General features: G+C 41.2%; 1 protein-coding gene across 5 annotated transcripts; it reads left to right on the top strand.

The window, feature by feature from the left end:
* The first annotated feature begins 2 nt into the window (after nt 1-2).
* Nucleotides 3-27,995, top strand: CCDC181 (coiled-coil domain containing 181). 5 transcript variants are annotated; one of them, XM_048817355.2, is made up of 6 exons: nt 97-181; nt 6,452-6,618; nt 21,118-22,062; nt 25,278-25,424; nt 26,096-26,250; nt 27,559-27,995. In XM_048817355.2, exons 2-6 carry the CDS (start codon nt 6,475-6,477, stop codon nt 27,719-27,721), a joined length of 1,554 nt encoding a protein of 517 aa, XP_048673312.2. In that variant the 5' UTR covers nt 97-181; nt 6,452-6,474; the 3' UTR covers nt 27,722-27,995. The 5 variants fall into 5 exon arrangements, with proteins under 5 accessions (XP_048673332.2, XP_048673312.2, XP_048673303.2 ...); XM_048817346.2 differs by lacking the exon at nt 97-181 and adding an exon at nt 279-449; XM_048817366.2 differs by lacking the exon at nt 97-181 and adding an exon at nt 472-705 and having other exon boundaries at nt 26,099-26,250.
* Nucleotides 27,996-27,998: the final 3 nt, after the last annotated feature.

Here is a 27,998-nt window from a genome sequence, read left to right as displayed (position 1 = left end):
GGCACTCTAGCCTCGACCCAGCTTAGGCCTGACCTAGGTCTCCATGGAAACCGGGACACGCAGAATTCTGGTCTATCTTCTCACGAGACTTCAGCCTGCGCTCTCTTTGTTGCTTAGGCAACGGAACAGAGAGAGAAGTTTGGCCCTTTTGACCCGCCGTCTTCAGCGCTGGGCTCTACGGGTGAGTGAGGGAAACTGCGTCTGGTCGCTGCTACCATGGCAACGCGAGTCGCCGCGGGCTCCCGGCACCGTGCGCAGGCGAGAGAGGGGCCGAGGGGAGGGGGCGGGGCGCAGGGTGTGGCGCCCGAGGCACGGGGCGGTGATGAGGCGGGCTGCCGGCGGGTGCCGGAGCCGGAGCCGGAGCCGGGCGCAGAACCCTGGAGTCCTGGCTCCTATTGCGCGGAGCAGAGCCGCCCCCCGAGCTGCCTGGAGCCAGCCCGACCCCGAAGGTGAGATCGGGGAACCTGCCGCCTCCGGCCCCTGCGAGCTGCTGCTGGGCCCCGCGAGCGGGCGCCCTGGCGATGCAGGGCGGCTTCGCTCCAGGCCCGCGCCGCGACCCGGCCGCACGGTCCAGCCCTTGGGATGGGCCCTTGCGCTGGCCCCTAATGCGCTTAGCCGCGGGGCAGAACTAGGCGGCTTATCTCCGACGCGAGGGAGGTGGTGACTGGCTCCTTTGCAGCGTGAACATTCATACGGTGGAGAAAGGTACGTTGGACAGCCCCGCGGGGGCTCCCAGCACAGGGCTGGAGTCTGCTGGAGGTGACTGAGGTCCCTGCTTGGCTTTGCATTGCTACTCATGCGCTGGGCAAGCCCCTGTCAGCCCTCCGTGCCTCAGTTTCCCCACATAGGTAAAATGGAGTTAGTAGTATTACTCTACTTCGCAGGGGGGATACTTGCTCTTAATTTGTTAATGAATTTGTTGCACGTTGCAATAGCTTGGGAGGAAGGTGTTATAAACATAGTGTCTTGTGATTTTATTTCTAGGAGCTAGAAAAAATGTCTGAGAGGCAGACTGGAAATGTTCTGTCCAGAGCATTACAGATTTTACAACTGCTTTGTATTAATGAGGCAAATAAGTTAGCAAAGTCTACCATAGGGTTAGTCTCATGAACTTAATGCAAAATTATGGTAATGATTAGTCTTCCCTCTACACCCTTTTGTTCATACAGAGTAATTTTTTTGTTAAGACCATAACTTTTTTGTTTTGTGTACTCTGTGTGCAATGTGATAGAGTTTAGGTCGTGCTTAGAACTTTGCAACTTTATAAATGTTGAATTTCTTTCTTTTTGTGCATGTCAAGTCCCTGCTATGATTTTATTTTTATTTCTTAATTGGATTACGGTGTTAAGCAGTATACAGACGTATAACAAAGACAGCCAGTAATCTGAAGACCTTACCATTTAAAGCCTCGTCTATTCACAAAACTTTTGCCAGTATGTCTATATTGGTGAGAAGAATAAGTTATACTGGCAAAAGCACGCTTTTGCTTCTATAGCTGAGTCATAAAAAAAATCACACCTGTAACAGGCATAACTAAGCCAGCAAAACTTTTAAATATAGACCTGGCCTAAGTGGAGAGCTTTTACAGCTGAATATGGTGGTCTGTGTGTAACTTTTTTGTTATTTTAATGATTATTATCCAACAAAATAAAAACAGTTTTATTTACTTTACTATGCTGATTGAGGATTACAGTACAATAGAGACAGAGAAGTCTCACTAGATAATCCAGTTCACTCCTGTGCAAGGACAAGGTGCTAGCTAACTGCACTTGAGGGAGAGATCCTTAGCTGGTGTAAGTCAGCCTAACTCTAGTGAAAGTCAGTGGAGCTATGCCGATTTACATCACGTGATGGAGAAGAATAGAACATATTGAATGAGTAGTGCACTGTTTTTATTTGTTTTGTTTCTTAATTTCTCAAGCAGTTTTTGTCCAAGTATAATAAAGCACCATACGTAATTTGGGACCGCTTAGCTCTCAGAGTTCCTTCCCATCCTGTCTCTGATATCCTAGTTCTACTAACCCATGCTCTTTTCATGTGTACCAGCTAGTTTACAAAGTACTTCTATCCTATGTTGGGGTCCATAACTCATGAATATGCAATTTGTAATAAGATGTTAACATGAAATATTGGGTTAGAAGTTTAATGGTAAACCCAGGATGGGCAGGGATGGTGTCCCTAACCTCTGTTTGCCAGAAGCTGGCAATAAGGGAATGGATCACTTAATGATTACCTGTTCTATTCATTCCCCCTGGGGCACTGGCATTGGCAACTGTCAGAAGACAGGATATTGGGCTAGATGGACCTTTGGTCTGATCCAGTATAGCTGTTCTTCAATATGAGACTATGACTAAGAATTAACTTATAGTTGAATATTATTACTTTGGTTGTACTTACCTAGTAAATGTAAAATTACCCAGAATAAAATATATAGTAGTAAAGCAGTATTTCTGATTATTAGGAATAGAAAGTTGAACTTAATAATGAATTAGTGAAGTCTATTAAGTATATAATCAAAATTTGTGTGATAATATTCCAATATTTAAAGCAGAAATAGATAAATTCCTTTTTGGAAAAATTTTTGAGTAAACAATGAATATTGAACTCCAGAATTAAAACTTTAAGAAAGCTGCACCAACATATCACAGAATGCGAAAGGACTATTATAACTATATATAACTTTATGAGAAGAAAAAACAACACAGTTACTAAAAAGACTTTAAATTGATTCTGTTGATGAGTCAATGACTTGAGAAAGGACTGAAAGATAGACTTTTGCCAGACCACAACGCCCTCTCCTGGGCAAACACAAATAGGGCAGCTCTTCCTGAACTGTCATTGAAAAGACAGATTTCCAGCAATGTGATCAGCACGTTGCTCCCCCCAAATTTGCAACTATTCAGTGGGAAGGTGAACTATCAGATCTGACCATTTTTGGATAGGAATCCCCTGCATCCATATATTTCAATGGGAAACAATACCTATAAAATAATTGGACCTATGCCAGCCAAGGGTAGCTGTAACTGTACCAGCAAGGGTACCATCTGCCTACCAAAGATCAATGCTCCTACTATAAAGAATCTGCCTGGTCCCATGAACTGTTGTCACTTCTAGCTGAAGTGAGTCACCTTACGGTAAGTCTAACATTTCATCTCCTGAGAGAGAGGTACTCTTTTTAATTGAGTCTTTCATGGATAACATCCTTGAGGAATATTCGGTCCCAGGCATACATTTCTACCAGAAACCAACCTTAGGAAGGAGGTTGCCTTCCTAAAGAAATAGACATCACAAAAATCCATCTTGCTCAAGAGCTATCAGTCTCCACACTGAATGGTGAGATAAAACAATCCTGCTTCAGTATAGAGACTGGGGTAATCACTGTTTTCCCATCAGCAAACCCATAGGTGAACTCTGAAGGAAGACCAGAAGTTCCTTGGGGAAAGAACTATGTTGCTTTCCTATATAATCAACCAATTGGATCAAATTCCGGTGTTGCATAATTCCAGGTTTAAAACTTCCATTGGAATATTGCCAAACTATTCTGTTCCAATAACTGAAAGACAGATTGTGAATGAATCCAAAGAACAAGAAGCTTACTGCGGTCAGCATAATAGAAACCTAAATTCCTTTCCATGCTAACAACCAAAAACTAGGTTCTTAGAATTGTGAGAGATAAGCTTTGGTATAGCACCTAAAGCACTGTTTTAGCTAGCACTGTATTAATGCACAGATACGGTTGTATTCTTATTCTTTTAAGGCTGATTTAATCATTGCCCATGCTTATTAAAAATATGTTGGCTGCTCTTTAAAGATGTTAACAAGGTGAAATTATAAGCATTTGGTTATATGCTATATGCTTTAAACTCAGCCTTTGCTGTGTTGTTGTACCTTTTGGCGTTAGCGTTACTAGTCTGCTGCCTCTTATTCCAGTTTGAACTGCTTTAAAGGCTTAACTACTTAAACCCCTACTCTGACTGCCTTTATGTCTATTTCCCTTTCATGCCTATTTTGCCAAACTAACAGGCACTGCTCTTGCCTGTGTCTGTGTGAGTGAGCAAGTGACAGGTAATTTCTGTTTCACCCTCTAGCTTCAAAATCTGCTGTTCATGCTGCTGTGTGTGCAGAGAGAGAGAGAGAATAACTTTTCATACTCTCCATTTCATTTAAACTGTAGTGTAGTCTGGACAAACTGTAGTTTGTCTATACTTATCCTGTTAAAAAATGGCCCTGTCAGAATTCATTCTAAAATTATGAAAACCTACTAATTGCTGTCTTCGTTTTAGTTTGAGAGAAACCTCAGACTGTGAATGAAATTTCTTTGTCTAACTGAAGCTCTGAGAGCAAGTTGAATTTTGATATTCCTTTTGTGTCTTAAATTTCCAGCATTCACTCTAGACTTAAACATTTTCACAAAACATCCTCTTCCTCTAGATAAATTAACTGGGACTGCATTGTTGCATCCAACATTGCCTCTTAAAGACACCTTACTTCACCATTCTTGACTTAAGTCTTAACTTTACACTGCTGCATTTCATGGTAACTATACCTTTCATGCCTTTCATCATCTCCTAATTAACTCAGCTTAATCCTTATGCTATTGTAACTATTCTGTTTTGCTATTTAAATGTTTTGTGAAAATTGTAACAGTAATTATGCATGTGCGTACACTAAATATTAATATTGTGCTTACAGTGGTCATATCATTTGAAGTTATTCTTTTGACTCTCAGGAAAATGCTTTTAAAACTGACTGGGAGAGTATTCAAAAGAAGTTACTACTTGGCTTTACTAAAGCTTGTTTAGTTTAAAATGCTAAAATTGTATTGCCTTGTTTTATTCAATTCCTAATTCAGTTTAAAGATTGTGATATAGCTCAAGTATGTTAGTTCATAGAAACCTGGTGGTGTGAAGTGGATTTGTCTGCATTTATTTTGTGATTCAGTTGCCTCACTCAAATCTGTATGTACCCATAAAGTACTGTTTCTTTAATATGATTTTGAGTTATATTAAGGATTTGTAGTGCTGCCTTTTTCAGTCATGCTGTACTCTTTTAGTTGATTTTTCAAAGTGGTATTGTATCCTAAATGACTAATGGAATGACACAGATGTTTAATTGTGGTTATTTGTTCAACTTATACTTGCTTTGTGGTATTGATGCTTTGATTTTTTTATGTAGTTCTAGAATGTATACTCTATTTTAATATGGTTTCTTTTGTGTAGTTAACATATTGTATCACTCATTTATTTACTTTTTATGTAATCCTTACCTGCTCATTATTTTTGAATAGTAGTAATTTCTTTTATTTTTACTTCCATTACTAATTTTAATAAAAACTTTTCATTTATTTTAAAGTTGTTTCTTTGGTTGGTTGGCATTTTTTAATGCATGAGAAAAGAGTTCTTGGTGGTAGAATGTGGGACAAATTAATGGCTATCAATAACTCTATTTTTGGCTTTTGTATTCCCTGAACTACTCAGATGAGAAACAATTAGTTAATAATTCCATCCAATTGTGTCTCTCGATTATCAATTTTGATAGTTTGGTAATCAATTTTAAAATTACCTCATGCTCAACTCTTTGAAAGACATGTTTTTACCCCCACACCTAAATCCTGTTGTTTAAGCTGGAAATGGAGGCATTTTTAAATACATATTTTAAATGGGAACCAGTTATTTAGAGTTTGATTCTACAACTGCTTTGGATTTAGGACTCTCACTGGCTCCAGTCAAGTGTCTGATGCATCAGGCTCTTCTTGTTTTGAATACTCTGCTCTATGGGAAGCTATGAAAGGTCTCTTCTAGGACATTGTGCGCCCCAGTTTGTTGCTGTGTTGGCTTTAACCTGTGAGAATTGTTTCAGTACCTTCTTTGAATGAACTAGTGGTGCCTATGCTGGTAACATGTTAAGGGAATAAATATATTGCCACTGCCACAGGCAGGATTGCCCTCCCCAGTATGTATTGTTATAATAAATGAAACCTCTCCACTGCTGTTTTTATAGCTATTGAGAGAGAGAGAGAGAGAACAACAAATAAAAATTGGAATGGAAGCAGTAGGAGAGATGTTATCTGGTACCAGCACTGTAGGTATACATGCAAAATTGGCCTAATGGCTAAAGAATAGGGACTAGAAGTTAGGAGATCATGGGTTCTTTTCCTACCTCTGCCAATGACGTTCTTTAAGACTGTGGATGAGTCAGCTTACTTCTCAGTGCCTCAGATCCCCATTTTACAGGTTGGAATGAAAATATCTCCCTACTTCACGGGTTGAAAGGCTAAATCCATTCACAATGGAAACCCCATTGGGAGCCTCTCTTGTAAGGTGCTATAGAAATACAGTAGCTAGGTGGTGGTATTGTCCACCACTTTACCTATATGCCACAGGTATCAACAGTATATTGTTGTGTGTCAATAAAAATCTTATGAAAATAAGGATATTTTCCCCTCTTGTAGCATTGCTGTAACACAAAGCCAAAATGAGTGACAAGAAAGACACTAATGACTTAAGAGAGGCTGGTGATTCAACAGAAAGTGCAGAATATGAGGATGATTTTGAAAAGGATCTTGAGTGGTTTATTAATGAAGAAAAAGAAGATGACGACGACCCTGGGGAAACAGAGGTATTTGATTAGGAAAATGCTAATTATTTTACAATAGACTTGCAGATTTTTAACAACTTGAACCCCACATACGATCAATGCAAAGTTTGATTTGAAATATGTATGTAATTGTAAACATGCTGATAGTTAACTAGGAAAAGGGTATTCAGGATTCTAGTTGAAAGAGATGCGGTGTACATGGCTTTTCCAGTTACTCAGAGCATTCTGGTCTTTAAAATAGAAAAGCCAATATTCCCTATAGGGACAAAGAGAATGTGCTTGGATCAAAAGTACTTCTTCCATTTCCTAGCTGGTGGTCTTGAAGCATTTGTGCAACTCCCATTATGAATGTTTTATGTTGCCTCATACCACTTTGCTACTCAAACTTTGGTTCATTCCAAATTACATGAAGATGAGAATATGGAGGGATGCAGTGAGAGAGGAATTAGTGCCAAAATGGAAGCTGATTATGAAATTCATTATTTGATAGCCTATCTCAGGCAGGCTATGTTTGGTACTGCCCTCCTACCACTCTTGTTATTATTCTCTCCTTCCTGGCCTCTGTTGAGTGGAGGGACTGAAAGACCCTCCCCAATGGGATGCTAACAACAGAAATGAGCGCCATATCCTCCAGTTCAAGTGTAAAACCACATGGGATAGAACTCCCAAGTCCTACTCTTGCTGGGCCTTTTGGAGACCACAACTTTCACATCATCACCTCTGGAGGCATGCAATCAGTTCTAATAGAAGGCTGAGCTCATAAGAGTAGGGCCTTTTTCCTGTAGCTTGCATCTCATCTGTGTGGTATATTTTAGCTATGTGACTGTTTTCTGTGTACTGCACCTTTGAATCTCTAAGGATGGCTATTTTGTATTCAGTTCAATGCAGACTGTGCTCTCTCATAGCGACTTTACTTTTGTTCTTTCTTTTTTTTGTTTAAGTTAACAGATCAGACTGAGAGCAAATGTTTGCTTTTTGTGTATGGAAAACGGGTTTGAGTTGCCCTCCTCTTGGCCCTTTGTAGCATAGCTACATAGCATATGCTATGTTTTAGGTCTGTAATCGAGTGACTCAATTGATTCAATCTCCCTGGTCACTCGATTACAGGCCTAAAAGTGGCAATACTACAACAAAAAAACCTTCAAAAACAGACTCCATCGAGAGACTGCTGAATTGGAATTAATTTGCAAACTGGACACCATTACATTAGGCTTGAATAAAGACTGGGAGTGGATGGGTCATTACACTAAGTAAAACTATTTCCCCATGCTTATTTTTCCCCCTACTGTTACTCACACCTTCTTGTCAACTGTTGGAAATGGGCCATCCTGATTATCACTACAAAAGGTGGGGTTTTTTTTTGTTTTTTTTCCCCTCCTGCTGATAATAGCTCACCTTAACTGATCACTCTCATTATAGTGCATGCATCCGATGAAGTGGGCTTTAGCCCACGAAAGCTTATACTCAAATAAATTTGTTAGTGTCTAAGGTACCACAAGTACTCCTCGTTCTTTTTGCTGATACAGACTAACATGGCTACCACTCTGAAACCTGGCACAAACTGGTCTCTGGCGCAATTTGCTACTTTTCTGTTCCTGAACTTGCTTAAGCAGTCTGAGCATGCTCAGTAACATCTGCTGAAGCCTCTGCCCTTACTCTGCTCTCACTTGGAATCATGATGTGTGCTGTCTTCTGTTCATACGGACTAAAAAGGTGCAGAGGGGGCACACTGGAGAGGAGGAATAGGCTGAATTTGTGCAGGAGAGAAAACTGTATACACGGGGGTAAAACAGACAGAATATGGGTCAGAGAGTCAAAATCAGGGATGGGGTAGAAGTGGGGTTAAGAAAGGAGTAGAGGCACTGCCAAACAGTGGCAAAGGGGAAAAACACCAAAATAGCAAGGGGCAGAGAGGATGAAAGTTACCCCAAATGGGGTGAGCAATCTGTAGTGTTTGCAGAATTAGGATATAGTTGGCAGATGAGCTTCTCCACCCATATCCCCAGCAGGACAGCACATCTCATCTGCTTCTCAGGGCCAGCCAGAAAGGATAAGGAGTGGGGTGGGGGTGGCAGGGGCTCCTGGGAAGGGATAGTAGAGAGGTCCCTTGCGACCTGAAGCTCCTGACCATGACACAGAAGTTCCAAAAATACCTAAAGTAACAGTTACAGTAACTGGTTTTCAAATATCAGTAATGTGACATTTTCCCCTTTTTTTAATTATTAATTATTGCATGAACATGGCAAAAATCTGTTTTGTTTGTGCTACAGAGTAACAGGTATGTCTACACTGCCCATGTTACAGTGCGGCTGCGGCAGAGCTGTGACATGGGCAGTGTAGTCACACTTTATCGCAAGCTGAGAGCTCTGCAAGCGATAAAAAAAAATAACTACCCCAAACGAGGGGTGGTAGCTTTATAGCCGGGAGCACAGCTGTCTATACTGGTGCTTTTCCGCGCTAAAACTTTTGTCACTGAGGGGTGTGTTTTTTCCACAACCCTGAATGACTAAAGTTTTGGCGCTGAAAGTAGCAGTGTAGATACAGCCTAAATATAAGAATCTTGAATAGAAGTGTTTGATCAGCTCTGCTAGAAGTAGAATGCTTGAGACCTGCTTCCAGCTGAATGGTCCACTATTGGCGCAATACTGCACAATAATACAGGTCTTTAAAACTCCCTGGACACGCATTTACATGATACCCGTTGTAGTAGGTCCTGTCAGAACTAGGCATTTTCTGAAGTCCTTAAATACACATTTACATAATCCATACTTTAAGCAGTCCTGGAATACTTATTTACACAATCGAGTGTGATCTCTCAAAAAAGCAATTGCAATCAATTGTCTACTCTCCCACAGTTCTGAGAGGGTTTTGCCTCTTTTTAAATAGAAAAGTGTAAGTTTTCCCAAGGACAAAAATGTAATCCTCAGTGGAGTTTGTAGCCTGCTCAGCACAAAGTTTAGAGGGAATGTTGGCCACAGTCTCGTCGCTGACAGGATCTCACACACACCCCCACTCCCCTTCCCGTTTGGAAAAGCAGCAAAGGAGTTTGTTATGCAGAACAGCAGGAACTTATGAAGATGTTTGAATTTTACTTAAGATCACATAAGAGATGAATAAGGTATTCAGAGTGCCTTTTCATTAGACTCTACCAGGACTTATGGAGGTGAGCTTCTGTATGGTACCAGTAGTGTTAGAGGGGATAGTTATCTACGTAGCACTTTGTCTTCAAAGTGGGGTATAGACATTAACTATATGGTGTTGGTTTATTTCTATATAGCTGTGTTTTCCCTCTGACCCCCTTTCTACTCATATTGGTTCTGATGTGTACCATGCAACAGAGAAGCAAGCCATCAGTCAGCCAGCCCTTTCCCAATCATCTTCCTCCTCCCTTCTGTCCTACCTCCACTTCCTTTCCTCTTTTCTCCTGTTTTGTCAAACTGCAATCCTGTTGATTTAAAAATGTCTTAAAACTCATGCATCTTATTTTTAATTAAAAACTTAAGCCACATTTTTCTATAAGTGGTACATATACAGAGAAATATGATTCCAGAGGTCCCTCATTTGTGTAAATAAGATCACAACCCTAGAAGTCATGTGCTCTGTGCAGAAACAGAGAAACAACTGAATGTTATTATCTGGGATTATTTCTCCATTCAATTGAACATGTCACACATAATATGTATGCAAGGTTTGATTGTTATGCCATTAACATTCAGACATTCAGAATTATGGTTACCACACCAGCCTTAAAGATACCAATAAAATAAGGCATATGTCCTATATTTTTTAAAAATTCTTCACTTGTATTACAGAATACCTTTTGATAAATTTCAACTGAAGTAATTAAAAAAAATCCAAGTTAATTAGTTCCCCAGTTTGTTTGTTTTGCTTTTTACATTTCTCTTAGTTTGAAACATAAGGATGATTAGTCTGGTTCACTTTTGTTTGTACTATCATCCACGTCCAGTGAACTTTAGCTTCTAGATTTTGGGCACCACCACATTAATGCAATGTTTGGGTTGCAGCCACTGCAGGGGATTTTTTTCTCCTGTAAACTACTTAAATTAGAAGAAGAAACTTCAGCTTTAGTCAGTCTTTTTTATTTTCTTCTCTTGATGAAGTAGTTGTACCAGCCTCATCTTCGTATCCTGATGAGTTTAAATCCTTTTGTGAATTGCTGAAGAGCATTGCTGACTCCGTTCAAATTCCATTAGAGGAATTACAGAGGACTCATGACAAATGGGTACTAGAAACTGTTACCGCCTTTCATAAAATACTAATTCACACTTTTATCTCCTACAGTCCATCTCCTTGTCCATTTTTAGGAACCCCTCTACTGAGAGGTTTCTTCTACAAGACATAGAATTTCTTTGTTACAGTTGGGGATAGTAGAAACAGTATCCCCTCAACACAGAGGAGGAGAGGCTTTTATTCCAGATACGTCCTTCTTTCACAGGAGGATGAAGACCCGTTTTAGATCTCAGACAGCTAAACACTTCAGTTTGTCATTTAAGAATCAGAATGATCAGCTTAGTCTCAATAATTCCATTGCTAGTTCAAGGAGATTGTTCTCGAACTCAAAGATGCTTATTTTCACCTAGATGAAAGCACACAAGAGGATCCTAAGATTTATCATCAATCCAGATTGCTACCAACACAGAGTGCTTCCGTTTGGCCTATCAACAGCACCAGAGTATTCATGAAGATGTTAGTAGTAATATCTGTGTCAAAAAGGGATAAGTCTAGTCGTATCTAGATGACTGGCTAGTCGAAGGGAGATCTGAAAAGCTCAAGAGTCAGTGCCCAGTCCTCTTCATCTCTTCCAAAATATGGGGTTCAGAATAAGAACAATGCAAAGTACAGAGTTTGTAGGAGTGAGATTGGACTCTAGGGTAGTCAAAGCTCATTGGCCTTGTGAGAGGTTTCAGACCATGTCCATCGAATAAATCGACTGCAGACAAGTCATTGAATAACCGTAGGATATTGTAGCTGTCTGCCAGGTCACATTGCATTATTGTTACCTACATAACACCACATGACAAACTCCATCATTGTTGTTTGTTATCTTCGTTTGGATGGGAAGCCCATCTAGATGGGCCCCTAGTGCAAAGAACCTGGATTCCACAAGAATCTTGGTTTACATCAACATACTTGAACTCAGAGCAGTTTACAATGTATGCAATCAATTTCTGCCAATTATTCCAAATCAGTCCATTTAAATTATGTTAGACAACACAACAGCAGTATATTACATAAGCAAACAGGTAGAAGGATATTCTTCCCTCCTGTGAAAAGAAGTAATAAGACTCTGGAATTGGTGCACATGCCGTCAGATCACTCTGTCAGCAGTTCACTTACTGGGTGTACAAAACACTAGCAGGTAATCTCAGCAGGCATTTTTTCAGGGATCATGAGTGACTGCTTTTTGAGTAGGCGGTACAAGCCGTCTTTAGCTGTTGAGGTCAGCCAGCAGTAAATCTGTTTGTAATGGACACAAACAAGAAATGTCAGAAGTTCTGTGCAAGAAAAGGACAGAGTCCAGGTTCTCTGATGGATTGCCTTTCAATTTCAGTGGTGAGAAACCCTAATGAAGGAAGGTTTCCTGCCAATTCCTCGTCTTCCAAGGGTACTGAGAACAATCAAAGCAAAAGTTATTTTGGTAGCTTTGAGATGGCCATGATTATCTTGGCTTTCAGAGCTGCTTCATTTTTCCATCCGTCCTATGATTTGTCTGCCTCTAACATCTAACAGCCAGTATGTCCTTTGGCCTGTGCCGCTTCTAGCAGCTCCTGTTAGCCTGGAGCAGCAAACCGCGGCCACTGGGAGCCGCGATAGGCCAAACCTGCGGACGCAGCAGGTAAACGGCCCGGCCTGCCAGAGGCTTTCCCTGCACAAGCAGGGGAACAAGTTTGGGAACCGCTGCTCTAGACAAAGGAACAGTTGGCCTTCCTGATCCATCTACCCTTCACCTGGCAGTTTGGTATTTAGATGTCTGAGTTACAGAGATCTTGTTCGTCTGAAGTCCAAGTAATCCTAATCAGTAGTAGGAAATGTTCTACAAGAAAATCTTATGATGCACAGTGGAAGAGGTTTGTATCTGACTGATGTCAACTCTTACCCTTTTAATCTAGTATATCAGAGATTTTTGGATTACATTAGATTGTTAAAAACCTGGGATATTTCACTCAGTTCTCTTAGGGTGCATCTAGTGGCCATTAGTGCATTCCATCCATCTATAGACAATTCTACTGTATTTTTTTTCACCTTAACACATCTAGATGACTGAAAGGCTAGGGAGAGTATTTCCTCCAGTGTTTAAACGTATGCTTATGTGGGACCTCAACCTAGTTTTGTCAGTCTTAATGAGACCACACTTCCTTGCTTTACCGGCGGTTTGGGAGTCACCTGCAGTGGAATACACATAGGGACAAGCACTCAAGAAACAAAAGTTACTTATCTTACAGTAAATGTCATTCTTTGAGGCGTGTTGTCCCTATGTGTATTCCAGTACCCACCCTCCTTACTGTCTGCTTCAGATAACTTTTAAACTATGTGGATTCATGGTAGAGAAGGAACTAGAATGTTGGTTGATCCTGCACTGCCCTATATATCACTGGTACTGGGCAGTAGGATAGATAGGGCATATACATGGGTCAGACAGGCACTGCTAGTAAGATTTGTCTGATGTCAGAGACATGGAGCATGTGCATTAACAGTAGAATATAGATTCATAGATATTAAGGTCAGAAGGGACCATTATGATCCTCTAGTCTGACCTCCTGTACAATGCAGGCCACAGAATCTCATCCACCCACTCCTGCGATAAACCTCTCACCTATGTCTGAACTATTGAAGTCCTCAAATCATGGATTAAAGACTTCAAGGAGCAGAGAATCCTCCAGCAAGTGACCCGTGCCCCATGCTAAAGAGGAAGGCGAAAAACCTCCAGGACCTCTTCCAATCTGCCCTGGAGGAAAATTCCTTCCCGCCCCCAAATATGGCGATCAGCTGAACCCTGAGCATATGGGCAAGATTCACCAGCCAGATACCCAGGAAAGAATTCTCTGTAGTAATTCAGATCCTATCCCATCACAGGCCATTGGGCCTATTTACTATGAATAGTTAAAGATCAATTAATTGCCAAAATCATGTTATCCCATCATACCTTCTCCTCCATAAACTTACCGAGTTTAATCTTAAAGCCAGATATGTCTTTTGTCCCCACTGCTTCCCTTGGAAGGCTATTTCAAAACTTCACTCCTCTGATGGTTAGAAACCTTTGTCTAATTTCAAGTCTAAACTTCCCGATGACCAGTTTATATCCATTTGTTCTTGTGTCCACATTGGTACTGAGCTTAAATAATTCCTCTCTCTCTCTGGTATTTATCCCTCTGATATATTTATAGAGCGCATTCATATCTCCCCTCAACCTTCTTTTAGTTAGGCTAAACAAGCCAAGCTCCTTGAGTCTCCTTTCATAAGACAGGTTTTCCATTCCTCCGATCATCCTAGTAGCCCTTCTCTGTACCTGTTCCAGTTTGAATTCATCCTTCTTAAACATGGGAGACCAGAACTGCACACAATATTCCAGGTGAGGTCTCACCAGTGCCTTGTGTAACGGTACTAAAACCTCCTTATCTCTACTGGAAATACCTCACTTGATGCATCCCAAGACTGCATTAGCTTTTTTCACGGCCGAATCACATTGGCGGCTCATAGTCATCCTATGATCAACCAATACTCCAAGGTCCTTCTCCTCCTTCGTTACTTCTAATTGATGCGTCCCCAGCTTATAACTAAAATTCTTGTTATTAATCCCTAAATGCATAACCTTACACTTCTCACTGTTAAATTTCATCCTATTACTATAGTTTACAAGGTCATCCAGATCCTCCTGTATGATATCCTGGTCTCTCTCTAAATTGGCAATACCTCCCAGCTTTGTATCATCCACAGACTTTATTAGCACACTCCCACTTTTTGTGCCAAGGTCAGTAATAAAAGGAGTGGTCCCAAAACCCATCCCTGAGGAACCCTACTGGTAACCTCCCTCCAGCCTGACATAGGGACAATGCATCTCGAAGAATTCCAGGTACTGTGAGATAGCAATTCTTTTCTGAGTTATAGGAATCCAAAAAGGCTTAGAGAAATCTGCAGAAATGGGACATGTCAATAAACCTGGAGCTCAAAAAAGCATTTGTGTTCAAATCCTCAAATATTTCTCCTTACAACTAGGACTTTTCAGACAAAATGAGCTATTTTTAACAAATATACACGAGGGTCAAAAAATGAGAGCTGCTTGCAACTTTAAAAGCTGAGCCATGAACATGGCTTAAAAGTACTGATAAATCATTTTTCTTGATAACCATGAATGCATGTACAAAGTATTTTGTATTTCTTTATATTTAATCCTGTGCATTAGATCTTGACAGATACATCCAGTAAACTGAGTTTTATCTCTTTCCATTTTTATGCTCCATAGTGACAAAAATGAACTTTTGAACACTACTAACACCTATATTTTAATGACTCACTTCTGAGCGCTGTCCTGTTTAAGCATGGTTGAAAAATTGTGCCTTGGTCACATACTTCATATACCAAGTCTGAAGCTGATACTGGATTTTTTTTTATGGATTTTATGAGGGAGCGAAAATCAAGCGTCATGAAAACTGAGTTATAACCTTATTATGTGATCATGTACTAAAAGATCCTCTTCTGATGAATATTTGCAGAGGCTGGAAGGGGGCAGTGTGCTGTGAGAGAAGCAAAGCCCTGATTGGGGGTGGGGCTTCTCTGATTGGCGGCTTGTTAAGGCAACAAAGGAGCCAGAGGCACAGGAGCCAGCCAACAGAGCCAAAAACAGTGGAGTCTGAGTGGGAGTTCAGTGAGAGGGGGCAAGCTCCTGTTACTAAGGGACTAAGAGTGAGTTCTTGTGTTTTTGGGTGTGTCTGTGTGCATGTGTGTGTTCTCCAAATTGCGGAGGCTGGTAGGGGGTAGTGCTCTGTGAGAGACTCTGATTAGGGGGTGGGGCTTCCCTGATAGAGGGCCTCTAAAGACAGTGAATGGGCCAACCAGTGGCACAGGAGCCAGCACAACCAGCTGAAAACAGGGGAGTTTATAAGGGAAGTTTGTGTAAGTGGGTGTGTGGTATTTGGTTTTTTCTGTTCCTTGACAGAACCTTGGGAGGGAAGGCTATGACAAATACAGAGGCAGCAGTGGTAGTGACCCAAGGAATGGAAGAGACAATGAAGATGACCGGATGCTATGGGAGTATATTATTCTAGAGCAGGTACCCAAAAAGAGCTTTGTTTGTATGAAGTGCTGCCTAATAGAGCTGATGGAAGAGAAGATCTGAGGTTTGGAGATGCAAGTGGAAACTATGGTTGAATTTCGAGAGGGGTTTCGAGCAGATGATTGCGGGAAGGCACGAGGCTTAAAGGAAAAGTCAAGAGTCACAGATGCAAGATGAAGTAGTAGACTGGGTATGGAAAGTGGTTAGTGGAACCATGTGACTATGAGAACTAGGTAGAGGAGAAGGCTAGTGAGGTAGAAATAGAGCTCAGGAACAGGTTTGCTGAGTTGGAAAATGAAGAAGGGGCACAGCAGGCAGTAACAAGGTGGGAGGGCAAGGAAGAAAAGATTGGCTAGTTCTGTAAGAAGAGGGGAAGAGTCAGTGGAGATAGCCTGAGTTCAGCGCCCCGGGAGGATACAGGAGGACTTGCAGAAGATTGCAAGGGAGAACAAAAGACAAGAGGACTTGCTGCCAGAAGGAATAGGAGGAGGGCCAAAGATTCACTCCAACACGAGGAAGAGGCAGGTCTATGTGACTGGGTGACTCCCTACTAAGAAGAACCGACAGGCATGTTGCCAGAGCTGATCCAGAGAACAGAGGGGTGTGCTGTCCGCTGGGAACAAAGATAATGGATGTGGACTTGAGGCTGAAAAGGATCCTAATAGGAGCAGGAACGAATCCACTGATTTGTCCTTCATGCGGGAACAGCTAATCTTGCTAGATTCTTTCTGGAATGCATTAAGGGCGACTATGCCAGGCTGGGGAAGACGCTTAAAGAAATAGAGGGTTAGGTGATCTTCAGCGGGATTCTTACTGTTCATAGAGGATGAGAATGAAGATGAGACAAGATTATGATGATCAACTGATGGCTCAGGAAGTGGTGGAAGACTTTGGGATGTTTGACCACTGGGAGGCATTCATGAACAGAGGGCTGTTCTTATGGGATGGACTCCATCCGAGTAGGGAGAGAAATAGACTTCTGGGATGGAGGTTGGCACCACTGATTGAAAGAGCTTTAAACTAGGAACTTGAGGAAGACACTTATGTAATCTCCATGCCTGATTCTAATGACCAGGAGGAAAATCAAGGAAGAGAATACATCAGTGGAGAAAGGAACAGCAGTGGGTAGGATAATAGACATTAGGAGGAGAGAGAGTTGTTGTTAGTGCTGTGGCGTGTTGCTGTTCTCGGAGCTTCAGTGTCAGCTGCACTAGCAGACGGTGCAGCATGTTAATTCAGCAGACCTCAGTGTTGCTCATAAGAGAGACCACAGGCTCGGTTCAGTGGCAAAGGCCCTTGGACAGGCTTACTGTCAACAAAGCATGGTACCAGCGCCCCATAGGAGCTACAGGTACACTAACACATGTATGCCCATGACAAGGTACCCCCTCAGTCAGTACACCAGGATGCTGTCCCCTTGGTGATTACAAAGTTGCCCCTCCTATGACTTCTCCTTTTATACATTAATACAAACATGTTACGTATTATACTCCAGACATTGTTAGTTGCCACCCTTATCCTTGTTCCTGCTAGTTTGAATAAAACATTCTTATCCATTGTCCTGTCCATCACATCTTTATCTTATGAGGGGTCAATGTGTTCTTGTACTATTTCTTTGGGATGCGTTTAGGTAGGTTTTTGAGAGATCTGTGTTTTTTATACCATTCTCTCCAGTCAGGAATGTGCTTACTTGGTGTTAGCTGATACCTAGTGTGTTGTTTTGCCAAGGCCAGGCCTACTCTGGTTCACAGCCTTTGGCTCACACTGCTAGTAATGCCTACAGCTCCAGCAAGGCGTACAGTAGTGTCAGTACCAATGAAGCCAACAGTCAGGTAGGCAATACTGGCAGTAGAATGACTACCCAATTGGGTGAGGAATCTGGGCAAAGCCAAGCAGAAACAACTAAGATATTTGTATACCAGTGCAAGGAGCCTGGGTAACAAAATGGAGGAATTAGAACTACTGGTGAAGGAAGTGAAACCAGATATTATAGGGATAACAAACATAGTGGAATAGTAATCATGACTGGAGTCCAGGTATTGAAGGGTATGTGTTGTTCAGGAAAGACAGAAGTAAAGGTGGTGGAGTAGCATTGTATATTAATGATGAGGTAGACTGTAAAGAAATTAGAAATGATGGAATGGATAAAACAGTCTGTGTCAATATCACTTTCGGGAAGAAAACTACCAGAGGTTCCCCTGGGATAGTGCTTCGGGTATGCTATGGACCCCCGGGATCTGATTTAGATATGGATAGAGACCTCTTTAATGTTTTTAATTAAACAAAGACTACCGGCAATTGTGTTATTAGGGGAGACTTTAGCTTTCCAGATATAGATTTGGAGGACAAGTGCTACTAATAACAGTAGGGCCCAGATTTTTCTGCATGTGATAGCCGACGTGTTTCTTCACCAAATAGTTAGTGAACCGAAAAGAGGTGAGGCCATTTTAGATTTGCTGTTGGTGAGTAGTGAGGACCTCATAGAAGATCTGATTGTAGGAGGCAGCCTTGGCTCAAGTGATCATGAGCTAATTCAGTTTGAACAAAAATAGATCTGCAACTAGGGTCCTTGATTTCAGAAGGGCAAACCTTAAAAAATTAAGGGAATTAGTTAGGGAAGTGGACTGGACTGAAGAACTCAAGGAACTGAATGCGGAGGACACTTGGAATTATTTAAGTCAAAGTTGCAAAAACTATCTGAAGCCTGTATCCCAAGTCAGGGGAAAAAATTTGTAGGGAAGGGTTACAGACCAAGCTGGATGAGCAAACATCTCAAACAGGTGGTTAAGAGAAAACAGAGAGCCTACAAGCAATGGAAGATGGGATGGATCAGCAAGGAAAGCTACCTCTTGAAGGTCAGAAAGTGCAGGGAAAAAGTGAGAACTACCAAAAGCCAAGCAGAGTTGTACCTTGCAAAGGAGATTAAAATTAATAGTAAAAGGTTCTATAGCCATATAAACAAAAAGAAAGAAAACAAATAGTGGGAACACTAAACACTGAGGATGGGGTGGAGATTAAAGATAATCTAGGCATAGCCCAACACCTAAACAAATACTTTACCCTTATTAAAAACTAAGGCAATGAGAAGATTAGATACAATGGCAGGGTGGCTAATGAGGATACGGAATTAGAAATTACCACACCCAAGGTGAAAGTCAAACTTGAACAATCTAATGGGACTAAATCGGGGGGGCATCCAAGAATATTAAAGGAACTGGCAAATGAAATTGCAAGGATTTTAATCGATCTATGAATTTAAGACTGGATAATTGCTGCTATAGTACCTATTTTTAAGAGAGGAAAAAAGTGACCTAGTAAACTACAGGCCTGTTAGTTGGACCTCAGTTGTATGAAAGGTCTTTGAACAAATGTTGAAAGAGAAAATAAAGGATATAGAGATAAACAGTAATTGGGATAAAATACAACATGTTTTTACAAAAGGTAGATTGTGCCAGACCAACCTGATCTCCTTGGAGAAGATACCTGTTTTTTAGACAAAGGAAACGCAGTAGATCTGATCTATCTAGATTTCAGCAAGGCATTTGATACAGTTCCACATGGGAAAGTTAGTTAAATTGGAGAAGATGGGGATTAATATGAGAATTGAAAGGTGGATAAGGAACTGGCTAACAGGGAGACTACAATGGGGATCTTACTGAAAGGTGAACTGTCAGGCTGGAACGGGGAGGTTACTAGTGGAGCTCCTCAAGGATTGGTCTTGGGACCTATCTTCATTAACATTTTTATTAATGACCTTGACACTAAAAGTGGGAGTGTGCTAATAAAATTTGAGGAAGTCACAATGTTGGGAGGTATTGCCAATATGGAGGAGGACCAGAATATCATGCAAGAAGATCTGGATGACCTTGTAAACTGGAGTAATAAAAATGGGATGAAATTTAATAGTGCAAAATGCAAGGTCATACACTTGGGGACTAACAAGAATTTTTGCTATAATGGGGGGACTTATCAGTTGGAGGCAACAGAGGAGAAAGAGCTGGGTATATTGGTTGATCACTGGATGATATGAGCCGCCAATGTGTTTGGTGTGTGTGTGTGTGAGAAAAAAGCTAATGCAGTCCTAGGATGCATCAGGCAAGGTATTTCCAGGAAGTGTTAGTACCATTATACAATGCACTGGTGAGACTGCATTTGGCATACTGTGTGCAATTCTGGTCTCCCACATTTAAGAAAGATGATTTCAAACTGGAACAGGTTTAGAAAAGGGCTACTAGGCTGATCAGAAGAGTAACGTACCTTATGAGATGTTATACCGTACCTTGGCTTGTTTAGCCTAACCAAAAGAAGGCTGAGGGGAGATATGATTGCTCTGTATAAATACATCAGAGGGATAAATACAAGAGAGGGAGAGGAGTTATTTAAGTTAAGCACAAATATTGATACAAGAACAAATGTATATGAACTGGCCATCAATAAGTTTAGGCTTGAAATTAGACAGATTTCTAACCATCAGAGGAGTGACATTCTGGAACAGCCTTCCAAGGGAAGTAGTGAGGGCAACAAACCTAACGTTTATCTAGACCGAACTTGATAAGTTTATGGAGGGGATGGTATGATGAGAATGCCTACAATGGCATGTAACCGATGTGTGACTGCTAGCAACAAATATCTCCAACCACCGGTTATGGGACACTACTGGGGGAGAGGTCTGAGTTACTACAGAGAATTATTTCCCAGGTATTTGGCTGTTGGGTCTTGCCCACATGCTCAGGGTCTAACTGATTGCCATATTTGGAGGCAGGAAAATTTTTTCTTTGGGGTCAGGTTGGCAGACACTCTGGGGGTTTTTCACCTTTCTCTGTAGGATAGGGTACGGGTCACTTGCAGGCTTCAAGTACTGTAAATGGTGGATTCTCTGTAACTTGAAACCTTTATCATGATGTGAGGACTTCAGTAACTCATCCAGAGGTTATTGGTATGTTACAGGAGTGGGTGTAGTCTGCAATGTTCAGGAGGTCAGACTAGACGATGATGATGGTCCCTTCTGGCCTTAAAGTCTGAGTAATATGCTCAAAGGGGCATATTCAGTTCTTTGCCATGGGAGCTTAAACTGTAAATTTCCTGATTTCTGTGGTTTTAGAGTCCCAACCTCAATGATATATTATGCATGTATAAACTACCCAGTGTTAGTTTTTAACTTATTAGAGAGGTTATTTCTTATACAATTTAAAAAGGAGGACTCACTTTCTTTTTAAAACCCTGATCAGAATGAAGAGGATGTAGAGGCAAATATTGACGAAGACAATGAGGAAAGAGAAGAATGTGTAGATCCGCTTCCTCAGCCTGATGCAGATCTGGAGGAGAGTCCACCAAATGAAGAAAAACCTGTATCCGTACCCGAAGTTAAACCATTGGATCATACATCTGATACTGACAGTGAAAGCTCCATCCAGGAGTCCAAGCTGGAAAACCAGCAGGAACTGGATGAGGAAGATGATGAAGAAATAAAGCGCTATATTTTGGAAAAGATCGAAGAAGCCAACAAGCTGCTGGAGAACCAAGAACCTCTGGATGAGAATAGAGAAAGGAAACTAAAATTCAAAGATAAATTGGTAGATCTGGAAGTTCCCCCTCTAGAAGATATGGAAGCTTATAAAAATGATCCTGAAAGTGAAGAGGCTGTTTCAAGTAGGCTGTCTCAACTGCATATTTCTAATGAGGCAGGACTGGAAAGCATGTCTTTTTCACTTAATGGTGGCAAGGATGAGGAACACAAGGATGGCAAGATCCTAGTAGAGAAAGATGGGAAGTTTGAACTCTTGAGTTTACGTGATATTGAAAGCCATGGCTTTTTGCCCCCGATAAGTGTTTCTTTCACTGACATTGAAGCTCAACCTATTTCTCCTAAGTTTTCCCATTCCATTATTTTTGACACTCCCAGTCTAAGAAAGGAAGAGCCTTTAGTGCAGCAAGGGGTAAATGCTTTCTTTCCCATTGGAGAAGAGTTTGTCTGTTTCCCTAAGCCTCCACCTAACCCTAAGTATCGCCCAAACTCAGCTATCAACATTGCAAGAAGTGGGGGAATGGGAAGAACTCCCCGTAGGGTGCAGTCTGCAAATGTTCCTTTGAGAAGCTCCACCTACAGTCTTTCACCCAAACAAAAAGAGATGCAAAAACAGATGCAACAAAGGAAAGAGAAACTAAGGAAAGAGGTGAGAGTACAAAGGAAATAACCAGAACATAGTGATCACCAGACCTTCTGTGTTTCTTAAACTTAATGGGAAATATTGCTTCTCAAAAGCCATTCAGTTGATCATTTCTTCCATTTCCCCAACAATATAATAATACTTTGCACTTATAAACCAAATCCACAAAAAACCCTCTTTCATTAAAAACTAGTTAAGGCAACGCTCATGCATGGAAAGCAAGGAAACGTCCATTTAATATATCCATAAACATGCCTACCCCCATCACATTCACCATTTTCACTGACACTCTTCCTTTCTGTTCATAAGTCCCATACATCTCCATGTACAGTAACTGAGTACACACACATGCCCCACACGCCATCACATTTCAATCCAAAACCTTAACTCTGACCTCTGTGACATTGTTAGAATCTGGATGCTGAATAAGTATGTGAGATATGGTTTTCCCATGGGGACCTGTTTGGGAGTTAAAGGTTTGCATTGAAGTGTGATTGTAAGGAATGTGGTGTGTGTAGTGTGTTGATGGATATGTTGGCAGTATATGGAACTTATTTAAAGAGCGGCAGAGTCTGTTGGTGAATGTAGTGTGTGGGGGTGAAAGTATGCGAAAGAAGGCTACTGTAACTGGACATTTCCTTGCTTTTAAAGGTTTGTGTGGGTGAGTGTTGCCCTCAAGCAACCTCAAAGGTTTCCTTTGTGGGAATTACTTGCGTTTTTTATGTAGGGGTTCAATGGAAAACAACTCAAGTACTCAACTCTCAACGCTGTTCTGTAGGACAGCAATTTCAAACAAGACATAGGGCTTGTCTACGCTGGAAATGTTGCCGTGCCATTGCTGCAGCAGCGCTTCACTGAAGGCACTCACTGCCTACACTGATGGGAGGTCTTCTCCTATCGCCATAATTAATCCACCTCCCCAAGAGGTGGGAGCTAATTCTCCTGTCGACCTAGTGTTGTCTACGCTGGGGGTTAGGTCGGTTTAACTGCATCTTTCGGGGGAGGTAGATTTTTTTTTTCACACCCCTGAGTGATGTAGTTCTACTGATCAAATTCCATTGTGTAGAACGGGCCTTAGACAGACCTATTTTAGAAGGCTAGGTCAGTGCCTTTATTTTATAATCATGTACTAAAGAGAAGAAACTGTACTAGGATTCCTCTTGGCTCTCAGGAAAATAATATGTAGTAGGAAAAGTAAGTTTCTGAAAGATTAAATGTGTAGCAGAGACCTCAAAAATGTGTAACAATTGTCAGTTTTTGAAGACAATTGCTAAAAGATTTCAGGGAAAAAGATATTTGGATTTCAAAGGAGTGGTATTTTGGTATTTTGAATTTGATGGGTGCATAGCTTTTGTGCCAAAGAGGAACAAAATTTCATGAGACAGAATCATAGAATCATAGAATATAAGGGTTGGAAGGGACCCCAGAAGGTCATCTAGTCCAACCCCCTGCTCGAAGCAGGACCAATTCCCAGTTAAATCATCCCAGCCAGGGCTTTGTCAAGCCTGACCTTAAAAACCTCTAAGGAAGGAGATTCTACCACCTCCCTAGGTAACGCATTCCAGTGTTTCACCACCCTCTTAGTGAAAAAGTTTTTCCTAATATCCAATCTAAACCTCCCCCACTGCAACTTGAGACCATTACTCCTCGTTCTGTCATCTGCTACCATTGAGAACAGTCTAGAGCCATCCTCTTTGGAACCCCCTTTCAGGTAGTTGAAAGCAGCTATCAAATCCCCCCTCATTCTTCTCTTCTGCAGGCTAAACAATCCCAGCTCCCTCAGCCTCTCCTCATAACTCATGTGTTCCAGACCCCTAATCATTTTTGTTGCCCTTCGCTGGACTCTCTCCAATTTATCCACATCCTTCTTGAAGTGTGGGGCCCAAAACTGGACACAGTACTCCAGATGAGGCCTCACCAATGTCGAATAGAGGGGAACGATCACGTCCCTCGATCTGCTCGCTATGCCCCTACTTATACATCCCAAAATGCCATTGGCCTTCTTGGCAACAAGGGCACACTGCTGACTCATATCCAGCTTCTCGTCCACCGTCACCCCTAGGTCCTTTTCCGCAGAACTGCTGCCTAGCCATTCGGTCCCTAGTCTGTAGCTGTGCATTGGGTTCTTCCGTCCTAAGTGCAGGACCCTGCACTTATCCTTATTGAACCTCATCAGATTTCTTTTGGCCCAATCCTCCAATTTGTCTAGGTCCTTCTGTATCCTACCCCTCCCCTCCAGCGTATCTACCACTCCTCCCAGTTTAGTATCATCCGCAAATTTGCTGAGAGTGCAATCCACACCATCCTCCAGATCATTTATGAAGATATTGAACAAAACCGGCCCCAGGACCGACCCTTGGGGCACTCCACTTGATACCGGCTGCCAACTAGACATGGAGCCATTGATCACTACCCGTTGAGCCCGACAATCTAGCCAGCTTTCTACCCACCTAATAGTGCATTCTTCCAGCCCATACTGCCTTAACTTGCTGACAAGAATACTGTGGGAGACCGTGTCAAAAGCTTTGCTAAAGTCAAGAAACAATACATCCACTGCTATTTCTGAATAGTGTGGTTTATTGGAATGCTTGGCAATGACCAAAATATCCTCAAACATTCACAGACCTCTCAAAGACTATTTTCTACTTTTTAAAAAAAGCAATCCACCATGTTAGCTTCAGAGAAGTGTTAAGCTATCAGTGTCTCCATGATTAAATGACATTCTCCTCAACCCCAATGCATGGTCACTCCAGAAACCTCTATTATAGGCTAATGCCTGCAGTCACAAATACTGTTAATTTTTAGTGTCTGTCTAGGCAGGAGAAAATTTGTAACGAATTTTGAAAACAGGTCAGTGAAACTTATTTTAAACCACTTAGAGCCGTAGGATAGATCTGGTTTAAAGTGTCCTCACCCACTTCTACTGAACCTCCAGTGATTTGAGACAAAGCATGGAAGGCTTCTGGAAATTGAGGTTGTAATAATAATGGTTAGAATGAAAGCCTCCAAATATAACCTTAATCATAGAGGTGCTCAAGGCCAGTTTTCTCCTCAAGATAGTATTGACTTGATGTGTCCGTTGATTATTCCCATTTCTCAGTATGTTTTAGGGCAAGTAATTCAGACTATTTGTGGTGTTTGCTCTGATGCTGAACCCCTTTGCATGTGTCAGACTAACACCTTTCTTGTAAGATATTACTCAATCCTTAATTTCACACAAGGAAGCAGCACAAAAAAAACAACAGGAAGAAGAAAAGAAGAGAGAGAATGACATGGTCTTTAGAGCTTGGTTGCAGAAGAAAAAAGAACAAGTGCAGGAAGAGAAGCGAATTCAGCGTGCAAAGGAACTAGAAGGCTCAAATAGTAGAGTAAGTTAAGACCTCTCCATCCCATACGTGTTAAGTGTGCTGTAGGTATTCAGAAAAATTGAAATTTACACCTATTTTGCTCATTATATAAAATATAATATAATATATATAAAATATTTATATATTATAAAAATGAACATAGCAAGGAATATTCCATGTTTGCCACACTGTTTTCTCTTAAAAGTGCTAGAACTGCTCATACATTGGAATTTTCCAGTTTTAACAGGATGAACTTGAATCATGCAACAGGCTGTGCTCATGTGACCTTTATGGTCCTAGGATCACTTATGAGAAATGTTACTATATTGCATTTTAATATGATGATGATTTAGCTTTGCCCTATGGTGAATCACAACCAGGAACTAATGTTTGTGAAGTGTCTCCATTAGCATTTATTTACAGTTGTGTTAGCAAACAATTTACACGCGTTACAACACAGCCAAAAACTCTAGTCTTAGAACCAGGGCTTTGTGTCTCAGGTTCTAAAATGGGGGCAATAATACTTAGTAAGGTTATGAGGCTAAATTCAGCATTGTTTATAAAGTATGTTTCATAACCTGGGATGGAAGATGCTAGAGAAGTTCAAAGTAGTACTGTTATATTAATTTCAAAGACAAACAGCATATTTAATTGTGTGTGTATGTGTATGTATGTGCGTGCGCTTTATATAGCAGGAGAACAGAGATCCAGAGGAAGCTTTCAGGTTATGGCTTAAAAAAAAGCACGAAGATCAAATGAAAGAAAAACAAATGGAAATCCTTAGACGCCAGGAAGAGTGCCTGTACTTCCTTCCAAGAACAGAGGAATGTGACAGAGCCTTTAAACAGTAAGTCTATGGCTCTTATTTTCTACGGAGCAAGGAAATCTGAATGTTGTGTCTTTCAGCAACTTAAATTATAAAATGTATTTTATAATGCAACTTTATTTGTTAAGCATCTGTTATGAAAGCTACATTTCAAAATGTTTGAAAGGGAAACATTTTGAATGAAGTGAATTATAGTGGCTGGGAAAGAAGTTAAGAGGAGGTTTTCAGCAAAGATTTGAGAACTAGCCTCCCCTTTGTTCCTATCGGTGTAAGAGCCTTCTTCTGTGTTGTTCCTAACATCTGGTACAGCCTCACTCTTTCTGCCTCATTGATGCTCACTCTTCTTCCAAATTTCTCCTTTAAAACCTCTCAATTTCTTTTTCCCTGTCATTATTTAATGCAAGTATTTTGGGGTGCTGTTTGTATGAAAAATCTACAAAATAAGGCTGTTTTATACTATAGCTTCTAGCTAAGGTGCACAACCCAGTGCTGAGTGACTTTCACCTAGTAAAGAAAGTCCAGCTAATGTTTAAAGCAATTAAAATATCTAGATCTGATGCTGGCTGAAAATCCCTTTACTATTTTAGTTTCTCTAAACCAGAAAGCAAGATGTTGTGAAAAACATAGCTTACTGTCTAATTTTTAACCTTTGTAAAGTATGTGGGGGACACTCTTCCTCAGAATTGAAGGCAGAACTGGCCTATCAGATGTGCCATCCTTTGATCACAGAAATGGCGTCCTTTACATTCTTCAGACAATGAAAACTATATCCCTTTTAAGCCCTGATGTTTTGGGGGGCCTGCAGTCTGAATATCCACAGATGCCTAGGGCCAGTCCTGACTAGAGTCTGGTGAACTCACTTTCAATTCCTCTGACCCTCCTCCCAACTGTATTGTACTCCTTCAATTGAAGCTTTCAGCCAGTGCCCTCCCCAGCCCCCTCCCAACATCATCAATTCCTGCTGGTTCCCAGCCTGCTGATCAAGGTGCGACCCCATAGTAGGAAGTTGTATTGGGAACATAGGCTGTAGATCAGTAAAGGTTTCTGGAAACGGGACTGCATTTGCTTCAGGCAAAGGTCCCACTCTTCCTTCTCACTGCTGACACTCTTGTAGACCTGTCCCACTAGTTTCCCCGATATGCTTTGACCCTAGAAAACAATTAATTCCTGGATGTAGCCTGTTTGCTAAGTGATGCAGTGGCTTTAGTTAACTTTCCCCATTAAGAGAACAGTTGTCTGCTTTGAATACAGCCAGAAGTGATGGCCAGTGAGTGGTCAAAAGCTTTTTTTAATCACTATCAGTGCTTCCAAACTTGTTTTTCTCCACAGATGGCTAAAAAGAAAGAGACAGGAAAAGCGAGCAGAGGAACTGGCTGCCAAAGAGCGATCGAGGCAACTTAGGCTAGAAGCCAGAAGAGCAAAACAAATCCAGAATATCCTCTGCACCATTTCTGAACCTAAATCCTTCCGCTTCACAGACCATTACAGCTGAAGGTTTGATGTGTCTCGAATATTAGTGTCAGCTGACATACCTATTATGGCTAGAGCTGCAGTTCTTGACAGCCAGTGCCCTTTTATGGTATTTGAAAATCTTTAAATAATGGTTTAAAAATTTTCTCTTAACTGACAATACATTTACTACTTACCATTTATTTATTTATTTATTTAGAATTTGAAATGACAAACCTGATTCTGTTGTGTGTATGACTCAGCAGTGCTCTCAATCCCACTGAGCCAAAGTGAGAATAAATATTCATATAGCTGTGGCA

The sequence above is a fragment of the Caretta caretta genome, chromosome 1 (assembly GCF_965140235.1).
Source record: "Caretta caretta isolate rCarCar2 chromosome 1, rCarCar1.hap1, whole genome shotgun sequence".
Classification (NCBI taxonomy): Eukaryota; Metazoa; Chordata; order Testudines; family Cheloniidae; genus Caretta; species Caretta caretta.
The sequence above is the reverse complement of the archived record's forward strand: the minus strand, read 5'-3'. Positions and strand labels throughout refer to the sequence as shown.